This window comes from Propithecus coquereli, unplaced genomic scaffold (assembly GCF_000956105.1).
Source record: "Propithecus coquereli isolate 6110/MARCELLA unplaced genomic scaffold, Pcoq_1.0 Scaffold66, whole genome shotgun sequence".
In the NCBI taxonomy this organism is placed as follows: domain Eukaryota; kingdom Metazoa; phylum Chordata; class Mammalia; order Primates; family Indriidae; genus Propithecus; species Propithecus coquereli.
Window position 1 is genome coordinate 9647715 of NW_012152618.1, and position 10112 is coordinate 9657826.

General features: G+C 54.2%; 2 protein-coding genes across 3 annotated transcripts in view; one reads left to right on the forward strand and one right to left on the reverse strand.

Moving 5' to 3' along the window:
• The window catches only part of TBX6 (T-box 6), a 5538-nt gene extending 4031 nt beyond the window's left edge, over nucleotides 1–1507 (forward strand). The window contains exons 6-8 of the mRNA XM_012660194.1: nucleotides 466–539; nucleotides 616–799; nucleotides 883–1507. Of these exons, the coding sequence (XP_012515648.1) occupies nucleotides 466–539; nucleotides 616–799; nucleotides 883–1096 (472 nt within the window). The 3' untranslated portion in view covers nucleotides 1097–1507. The remainder of the gene's footprint in view (nucleotides 1–465; nucleotides 540–615; nucleotides 800–882) is intronic.
• Nucleotides 1508–1903: 396 nt separating this feature from the next.
• PPP4C (protein phosphatase 4, catalytic subunit) lies at nucleotides 1904–9803 on the reverse strand. Of its 2 annotated transcripts, none has more exons than XM_012660195.1 (9): nucleotides 9694–9803; nucleotides 9306–9467; nucleotides 5307–5358; nucleotides 4702–4752; nucleotides 4387–4488; nucleotides 3652–3825; nucleotides 3440–3566; nucleotides 2419–2608; nucleotides 1904–2346 (listed from the first exon to the last, which is right to left on the reverse strand). In XM_012660195.1, the coding sequence occupies exons 2-9, from the start codon at nucleotides 9401–9403 to the stop codon at nucleotides 2217–2219; spliced, it is 924 nt and encodes a 307-aa protein (XP_012515649.1). In that variant the 5' UTR covers nucleotides 9404–9467; nucleotides 9694–9803; the 3' UTR covers nucleotides 1904–2216. The 2 variants fall into 2 exon arrangements, with proteins under 2 accessions (XP_012515649.1, XP_012515650.1); XM_012660196.1 differs by lacking the exon at nucleotides 9694–9803 and adding an exon at nucleotides 8817–8848 and having other exon boundaries at nucleotides 9306–9361.
• Nucleotides 9804–10112: the final 309 nt, after the last annotated feature.

The window sequence follows — 10112 nt, forward strand, 5'->3', positions numbered from 1 at the left end:
GGGAGGCTGAGGCAGGAGGATCGCTTGAGCCCAGGAGTTTGAGGTTGCTGTGAGCTAGGATGCCACGGCACTCTAGCCCGGGCAAAACAGTGAGACTCTGTCTCAAAAAAAAAAAAAAAAAGATGTTAAGAGGGGGCGGAAGAAGATTCAAGAGAGGCTGAAGGACGCTAGTGGAGATGGGCAGAGATGAGCTGGACTCAGCCTGTGCCTGGCCTGGCAGCTTGGGAAGGAGTTTCCACTGAGTCTAAGTCCCATAGGAAAGCATTGGTGAGCTTAAGTGGGGACTAAATCCCAGCTTTGCCACTTTCTAGTTATTTTTTTGACCTTCAGTACCTTCATCTGTAAAATGGGTGTAATAACGGTGCATACCTGATAGGGTCCCTGGGAGGGTGAACTACACGGCACCCGGTAAGTACTATTATTACCATCATTATCATCATCATCACCATCACCACTATTCCCCAGGGAGCGAGATGCCCGTGTGAAGAGGAAACTGCGGGGCCCAGAGCCAGTAGCCACAGAGGCCTATGGGAGTGGAGGTGAGTGTAGTCCCAGTGGTGATCAGGCCTGAGACACTGATCCTCCTAGCCCAACCTGTCCCTTCTGTCTGCCCAGAAGCACCAGGTGGTCCCTGTGACTCCACCCTGGGTGGGGACATTCGTGAGACAGACCCGGAGAAGGCCCCAGCACCCCGGGAAGCTGCCCCTGCCCCAGTTCCTCCATGCAGTGGCCCCAGTGCTGAAGCCTACCTCCTGCACCCTGCGGCTTTCCATGGGGCCCCCAGTCACCTTCCAACCAGGTGAGTGGGTCAGAGGCACAGGGCAGGGCTGTCCCAGGCTTGAGGGTCCCTCTCCCCTGTTCTGACATCTCTCTCCACTTTAGGAACCCCAGCTTCCCAGAGGCTCCAGACTCTGGGCACCCAGCCCCCTACTCAGCAGCATTCCTGGAGCTACAGCCAGGACCAGGGGGCTCAGGGTACCCAGCAGCTCCCCCTGCAGCGTCCTTTGCCCCCCACTTCCTCCAAGGGGGCCCCTTCCCCCTACCGTACCCTGGGCCTGGGAGTTACCTGGATGTGGGCTCCAAGCCAATGTACTGAGCCACTGCCGGGCCCCTCAGCCTCCCTCCATCTCCCATCACAAACCTCCAGTTCCCTTCCCCCAGCCCTGTAGCCCCCTCACTTCCACTGGCCCCATCCCCCACACCAAATGGCTGCCTTGGCCCTGCCCCCCATCCCCCCACTTCACACCTTGATTTCATTCCCACCCCCCTCTGGCTTCAAAGCTCAGGCTGGGCTGCTGGGAGTCCAGCTGGGGCCAGCTTCCCCTTCCCAGCTCTCACCTCCGTGTGAATGGAGGGGGGCTCTGCCTGGCCAAATGGGGCCCACAGACCAGCATCCCCACCTCCTGGGCCTCCTCATCACCACTCGTGCAAGCCGCACCAGTCTGTTGTTCTCAGGGCCGGAGTATTTTTGTTAATAAAACTCAAAAAGACATCAGTGCTCAGGAAACATTGGGCTAATGGTGTTTGGCCCTGGGCAGGGCTGGGTGAGCAAAGGCTTTGTGGGGAGACCCAGGCCCAGACCTGCCAGTTTCCTGCTGCTTGACTTTGTGCACAGAAATCCGCTTATGCACATAAATCGACCAGCTCTGGGCCTATTTCCTCATCAGGAAAGTCGGGGAATCTGAATCTTATAACATTTATGTTTGGAGAATTGAATAGGCTGCCTACAAGAACCCAGCCCTCTGCATAGCACTGAGGAAAGCCTTTGGGGAGGTCACTGGCTGGGCCCTGGGGGCTCTGGGCAAGCTGACTGGCCTGAGCCTCTGAAGGCCCTGAAGTCCACCCCAGGTCCCAGGCCATCAACCCTGCACGTCCCCAACCAGGTCTGACACAAATCCAAAGATCATTTTTCTTCTTTTATTAGAATTTTTTTTTCATTTTTTCTCAAAATTTTTATCTAAAATCAAACAAAAAAAAGGAAAAAAAGAAAAACAAAAAAATTATTGGAAACTTCATGGTTCAAGTGGGGAGAAAGGAGAGGAGGAGGATGGAGCGAAGGCCCCAAGCCTCTCCAGAGAAAGTCCTCACCCTTGAAGTGCCCTCTGGGGGGCAGAGCAGAGCCAGGGACAGCCCCACACCCAGCCTCCATCTGGGGAACAGGGCAGAGTCACAGTGGTCCGAGGGCCAGAAGGGTTGGAGGGGCAGGGGCCAAGGGGTCACAGGAAGTAGTCAGCCACAGGCTTCTTGGAGGGGATGCCCCGAGTCTCTTGGGGTGCGGCCTCGAAGATGATGAAATCTTTCTGGAGATGCTCATCCAGCTCCAAGATGGCTGCCACGTTCCCACAGCTGGAAGCAGGGGGCAGCGTTAGGAATGGGTCAGGCCTGGATCCCCACCCCCACCTGGCCCATACAGCTCACCGGTAGCAGTAGTTGGGTGCTGACCACACAGTGAGCACGGTCTCATTGAAGTGCCACTTGTAACCTTCCATCACTAGTTGGTGGGCCCGGCAGATCATGTCAATGTCATTGGCTGCATTGAACTGGGCCACCACGTCACTGCCAAATAGGTAGCCGGCCCCACGGGGGCTCACACCCCAGCCTGTTGTGTCTGATGAGGAAATAAAGTAGGGTTGGGGAGAGGACATCCTCAAGGCTTCTCTGATTGCCCATTGCCCCTGAAGGTGAACAGCCTGTCTCCCTCCCTCAATCAACCAGAAGCCTGTGGGGCAGGAGCTTGGGGCCTGAATATGGCATGGGGTATTTTGGGGGCCAGCACAGCAAATGTTGGGCAGATAGGCTCCAAAGGAGAAAGAACCTCGATGGCTGGAGCCACCTCATAATCACAGTGACCATATGATTTCCTTTCCAAACAGGCACACAGAGTGAAGGAGGCACGCATAGTACACGGGAGTGTAAGGTCACCCTAAGCTGTAACCGGGCAGTCTGGGAATGGCAGTGATGGAGTGGAGGCTGCGTGTGTGCCATGCACGTGAGGGTGAGAAAGAGACAGCAGGAGCTCTGAACTGGTCCTTAGGAGACCTGGATTTAAATCTCAGCTGAGATCCGTTTGGTGGAGAACCTCGCAAAATGAGGGAGTCCCGGGGGAGGAGGAGGTATCATTCTGGGGGTCTGACCTCTGAAGAAGCTGCTGTCACGTTCTGAGCCCCCTCGCATTCAGGAGCCAATGACCTGGTCCTCAACAGCCCTCTGAGCCATGATATGCACGCTCCAGGCCATTCTCTGAGCTTGATGCAGGCCTCCCTGCGCCTCCTCGAGGGTTGCAGCCAGTTGGCAGGTCAAGGGCGGAAGCCAGTGAAGACCAGCCCTGCTCCCATTCTTCCCTGACCCCCCGGCCTGAGTGTCCCTTCACGGCACTTGCTTTAATCAGTCTTGACAAATGAAGGGTGGAGCCAGCCCGCCCCTGCCCACCTGCCCTCACCTTCAGGGTCGGACCACAGGAGGTCGCACATGGGCCCGTCATGAGGCACCTCTTGCTTTCGGTCAATCGTCCGGATCTGGTCCAGGGTCTGGATGGAGGGGGATAGGCCCCCATGCACACAGAAGATCTGCAGGGGAACAGGGAAAGGAGGAAGGGGCTGAGGCCCAGAGCCTCCTCACCTCTCCCAGGCCCGGGCCCCGCAGCTGGCCTACCTTGCCATCGATGATGGCCGACAGGCTGAGGTAGTCAAAGATCTCGGTGCAGTAGCGCCACACAGTCACCGAGCCGTATTTGCGCAGGCACTCGTCATAGAATCCGTAGACCTGGGTTATCTGGCGGCTCTCGTGGTTGCCCCGGATCAGGGTGATGCGGTCAGGATAGCGAACCTGGGAGAGCCACCAAGGAGGGCTGGTGCGCAGGCTCTATCCCTCTGCCTGTGCCCCAAATCTCAAAACCACTTCCCCGGCCCAGATGCATGTCATCTCTTGCGTGACTCGTGTGGTAACAGCCACCTCACAGGCCCCCAGTCCCTCCTCCAGAGAACGCAAGCCCGACCCCTCTCCATCAATTGCGAACCTAATGAATCCTCTTTCACCTACCAAACACAGGCACAAGTCCTCAGTAAGACACTCCAGGCCCTCTGTCACCTGGTCCCTCACCACCTCTCCCACTGAGGGATACTGTACCAAGTCATACTTGCCACTCTGTGAATGTAGCGAGCCTCTATTCCCTGCCCTAGGACGCTGCCCTGCCAGCCTCACCCTCCAGGGGCCCAATCCCTAGTCAAGGGAATGGGCTCTGACCACCCTGCCAAGCAGAATCGGTCCATCACCAGCAGCACAGCTCCAAGTTGGGGTGGCTGGAGTTAGAGATGAGGGCAGAAAGGAAGCAGGCAGGCCAGGCCTGAGGTGGCCCAGGTGTGGGGTCCAGAAGCCAGGGGTTCTCACCTTAAGTGCCAGCAGCAGGAGGAACGTTTCAACACTATAGAAGCCACGGTCCACAAAGTCCCCCATGAAGAGGTAGTTGGTCTCAGGGACGTCACCACCCACCTGGGGGAAAGGAAGAGATTCTGCTTGGTCCTAAACCACCCACTACCCACTGCGGTGGCCCATGTTCTAGTGAGGCCCTTCTTTCACAAAGGGCCCATCTCACTAGGGGCCTCTTGCCCCCACTCTACTCACTAAATTAAGGCTTCCACTCTCCCTAAAGGGGCCTTCCAGTCATCCCCCCATCACGTTCCCCAGTGTTTCCCCCACACTCACTCTGAACAGCTCCTTGAGGTCATAGAATTGTCCATGGATGTCACCACATACCTGGGGAGTAGGAAGGTGGGTTTCAACTCTCACAGTGGAAAGCCTTTGTTCCCAGGAACTATTCTCTAAAACACCCACTGCTTTAGGAGAGCCTGATCGCTCTTGGCTATGCTTCTTCTCAGGGCCAAAATTCTGCTCTTTCACCACAGGTTAGTCTGGTCTAGAATCACCCACCACCCCACACTGAATGCCAACTATTCTGTGACCAAATGCTAGACCTGCAGCCCCTGGAGGACCTGGCCCTCTTCTCTCCCTACTCCCTTTAAGCTACACAGAATGAAATTACCAACACAGAGGCACAGCGTGAGTAGAATCACTCACCAAATTAAGAGTCCTTCTGCCCTGGCCAAGAGTCTCCCCACCAAAAATCCAAAGACCCCACAACATCCAATTTTTATAGCAGGGCACCCTTGAAGATGGGGGAGGGGACAGATACAAGGAGCTTTCCAGGATCCCAGGAATGAAGAGTGAACTTATAGAGCCCACACAAGTAAGAGTAAAGTCCATGTGGCTAAAAGACCTAGCCAGGCTCTGCAGGGACAGAGGGTACTCACTGTGACTGGCGAGTCCACCCTCTGCACGTTGCTCTCCTCTACCAAGATCTCTCTGGAGACGGGAGAAGACCAGGGTCACCACAGCTGGGCCAACCCAGTCCAATTCCTGACCCTTTTTTTGAGGGGGGGAGGGGAGGATATGAGGTGGTCCTTGAATCTTCACGGGACAGGAGTAAAATGTGCAATTTCCCCAAGATAGGCTGACCGCAGCCCTCCACCGCTCAATACCCTTCCATGGCTCCCTGCTGTCAGGACAAAGTCCAAGTTCTTTGAATCCCAGCATTCAAACCTTTCCAAGTAGGCTGTGACTTCTGTAGCCTTGACACCCCCTGCTACTCCCTCTCTGGCACCCAGCACTAGAAAGCGAGTCTCCTCCTCTCCACGCAGAGCCCTCTGCTCCTACAGCACGCCCTGAGCCTGTGCCCTTGGTCTCACATAACTCTCACCAATCACAGGGCCTCCTCCCAGACTGTCCAAAGACAAGGGTAGGGCCCAAGGCAGGCCAACCATCAGATGCACCTTCAACCTAACACATGGCATTAGGTTTTGAGTGTTTCTTTACAGACAGTGAGGACTTTATTTATTTGAGACAGGGTCTCACCCTATTGCCTGGGGTAGAGTGCAGTGCAGTCATCACAGCTCACTACAACCTCAAACACCTGGATTCAAGTGATCCTCCTACCTCAGCCTCCCAAGTAGCTGGGCTTACAGCACATGTCACCACATTCAGCTAATTTTTGTGGTTTTTGTAGAGATGGGGTCTCACTATGTTGCTCAGGCTGGTCTGAAACTCCTGGCCTCAAGTGATTCTCTTGACTCAGAGTCCCAAAGTGCTAGGATTTCAGGCATGAGCTACCGTACTCAGCCAGGACTTTATTTACTTATTTCTCCTTATGGTGCAGTCTACTTCTACTTGAGTGAGCGTGAGATAAAATCACTTTCTCAGTCAGCCACCCAGTTTAAGCAGCACTGTATTTCTAAATGTTGCCCTGAGAACAGCAGCAGTGAGCATTCGAGCTAACACCATGTGCCAGGACTGTCATCAAGAGCTCTGCACAGGCCGGGCACGGTGGTTCACGCCTGTAATCCTAGCACTCTGGGAGGCTGAGGCGGGCGGATTGTTTGAGCTCAGGAGTTTGAAACCAGCCTGAGCAAGAGCGAGATCCCGCCTCTACTAAAAATAGAAAGAAATTAATTGGACAACTAAAAATATATAGAAGAAAAATTAGCCGGGCATGGTGACGCATGCCTGTAGTCCCAGCTACTCGGGAGGCTGAGGCAGGAGGATCGCTTGAGCCCAGGAGTTTGAGGTTGCTGTGAGCTAGGATGACGCCACGGCACTCTAGCCCGGGCAACATAGTGAGACTCTGTCTCAAAAAAAAAAAAAAAAAAGAGCTCTGCACAGATGCGTGCCATCAAACCACCACCTCATGAGGCAGGTACTGTGATGATCCTAGTGCAGAGGAATAAACTGAAGCACAGGAGGCTGCTGGCTTGGCCACGGTCACACAGGTGGGATTTGAACCAAGGCAGCCCGGCTCCAGGGTCTGACTTGATCGAGCTATTCAGATATGGGAAGCCCAGGCACTTGCCTGGCCCACATTCTTTCTGCAAGTTTCTTCCCTTAGACTGTGAGTTTCCTGAGCTCAGCCGACAGGACTGACTTATGTCCCTTTGCTCTAACAAAGGCAGCATGAAAGAGGTCTGCCTTAGCTATCTGGGAATGGGAGGAGGCACTGGCGGTGGTCCAAGATGCCACAGCAGCGACTGGGCTCTCCCCACTGTACTGCACCTTGTGCTTAACATCCTTCCACATCAACTACTTACAAGGATCTTTCTGGGGAGGTTCTTTTCATCCTAATCTGACAGATAAAGAGACCAAGGCTTAGAAAAAAGTGGAGGTATCAAGGTCACAAAACTGGAGTGACTGACTTGGAACTCAGGAACCTAATTTAGAATTTATGACAGCCCCTTCCATAAACCCTGAGTCAAAACTTGAAACCCACCAGACCTATCATGACTTACAATTGCTCTGCTTTACCTCCACAACTACCAACAGCGCAGGCCCTGTCCCTAGATATCTAGAATCTCATTTACACCTCATAAGGATTTCAGAAACTCACAGAGGTAAAGTAATTTGACCAGGGTCATACTGCTTATGGGTGACAAAGCAGAGATTCATACTGAAGACCACCTGATTCAAATGCTCTGCTCTTCTAACATGCTAATATTTTTAATAGTAATAATTTCAGCTCAGATACTGCAGGCCTCCATGGTTCCAGGGTTTGACGTAAAGTCTACGTGTCTTCTGGGCAAGCTGACCATTCTTGACACTACCGATCTCAGCCTGGGTCCCTGTTGGGTCCCCGGGAGGCCACAGAGAAGTGCTAGAGTTGTCTCCTCTTCAGAATGAGCCTGGGAAATCGTGGCCAACTCAGGCCTCCACCTAGTCCCTGCTGTTTCCATCTCAGTTTCAGCTGGGCAGGACCCTCCACTCCTCCATCCTCCACAGCTCCCTGCCCACCTCACATCAAAATCCAAATGTCGCTGTTTGACTTTCAATGACCATGGGGCATGGTCAAAGACCTGGATGCAAAACTTACTTCCCCTCCAACTAGCCATGTGATGTCGAGCAAGACATTATCTACTCTGAGGCTCAGTTTTCTGTGAAATGGGGTAAATACTCACCCTCGTCCTGCCTATTCCATGGGGCTGCTACAAGAAGCCATGGAGTCTGAACACATAACTTCTCTGTTATTCTGAAAACTCCAGCATGCTATCCAAGCATTATCTATCATCACCACCACACCGATCCAGGCCCTGTCAGGGTGATAAGACTTACAGGGAAAACTCAGAGAGGTGTGCCCCAAGGAGCAATTGGTTTAGATTCCCAAAAATGCCAATCAGGACTGAAAGAAAGAAGGGACTACTAAAAACACCTTAGGGCTCATCTGTTCAAGGAGAGTTCCTTGAGCTGGCAGAACAGAAGAACCACAGACAGGCCTTTAAAAAGGGGCCTAGCCTATTCATCAAACCCCTGCAGGCCCTGTCTGGCTGCAGGGCGTTTGTGTGAGGCAGAGTCTCATGGCCACAGATAGAGAACGCAGCTCTACTACTTCCTCACTGGGTGACCTCAGTCAAGTCCCTAGGCCTCTACGACTCATGGCTTTCTGTTCTGTAAAATGGAGCAAATGACTCCAATCTCAACAGGATTGCTGGGGGGAGAAAATGGATATAAGTTTTTTGCCAGTACAAGGCCAAGCCAATAGTGGGCCTATTGTTCAGTAAACAAGAGGGAAATTTTGCTGGCTCCTCTCCTACAATTCTCCAGTCTGGTGAAAGCTAAAGTCAGTTCCCCAGAGGAAGCAGGTAATTAGCCTCCTCACTGCTGCCCGCACAGCTCAGGGCCTCCACTCCTACTCTTATCCTGCTTGGAATGCTCCACCTTCTTGCAATATGGCCTGAAAAGGGACAGGACACGGAGAAAAGGCTTCAGACTCCATTTCTTACTTGCTGGTAACTTTGAACATGAGAGTCCTCACCTGTAAAATGGGAACAAGACCACCTATCTTTAGGGATTGCTGTTAGAATTAAAAGAATTTTAATTACAGGGTCTTTAGCTATACTGCCTCAAACCGTGATTCTGGTTAATACTCTCTTTTACCACCGTCTTATTCTTCAAAGCCTATGCCACAGTTCAGCTCCTACGAAAAGCCTCTGTTCCCTCAGTCAGCAGGGCTTGCTTCCCTGAGTTTCCTAAGTACTTCCTGTAACTCTCTTACTCCACTGGAAACACATCATCTAATACTTTAAGTGTCTTAATCCGGGCCTGTCTTCCCCCAGCAGGCTAGTCGTCCCTGTAGAGAAGTGGTCCTATTCTGCTCCTCTCTGGGAAAGCTTCCAGGATGGGGCAAGCCCAAAGTTCGCAGCTGGGTTTGCCCCAGGCTGGAACCACTGGGCGGTGGCTTGGCCTCCCTTCCTCGGCGCTATCGGGCTCACCTGGCCTTAGCACACAGGGCCTTGACTTCGCTCTCCTTAATGAGCTCGCAGCGCCGCAGCTGCTCGATCTGCCGGTCCAGGTCGCTGATCTCCGCCATGGCCCACCCCCCGGCGCGGGTCAGAGTTGGGGCCGCCGCCCCCTCCGCACCGCACAGGGGTCTCCTGGGGAAGGCCAAGACGAGCCCGCGGATCAGAGTGTCCGTACAGGGCGCGCGGGTGGGGGCAGCTCGATTCTAGGGCTGGCCCAGCCCCCACCCCCACCCCGCCTCCCCTCACATTGGCCCCCGGAGCCCTAGAGTCCCACGGCCTGGCCGCAGCCCCGCTAACTCCCGTCGAACTCTGCGGTCCTGTGCTAAGGACGGTGGCCTAGAGGGGCCTCAGACTTTACCGCCGCTACGACTCCGGCTCCCGCTCTCGGACTCCTTGCCTCCTTCCTTCCCTCCGCTTTGGGCCGCCGCCACCGCCGCTTTTACTTCCGTCCCCGCCGCGGAAGCAAAGGGAGGCCAGTTCCGCCGCGCGCCGGATGTGGCGTCATACACACTCCTCCCCCTCCCTCGCCGCACCCTGTGCCCCTCCTGCCAAGCGGAAGAAAGGGAAAGAGCAGGAGGAACCGCGGATGCGCGATGTGCGGGCGGAAGTCTTTGGGGACTCAGCCACAGGGCGACCAGAGAGCTGTTAGAGACCCCAGACCAATCCCCTCCCATTTTAGTTAGGGAAATAGACTGAGGCTAAGCCAGGAATAGGTCTTGTAACTTTACATATTTCTGTTTCCGTGTTTGAGTCTGCCTTCACCACCACAATCCTCGG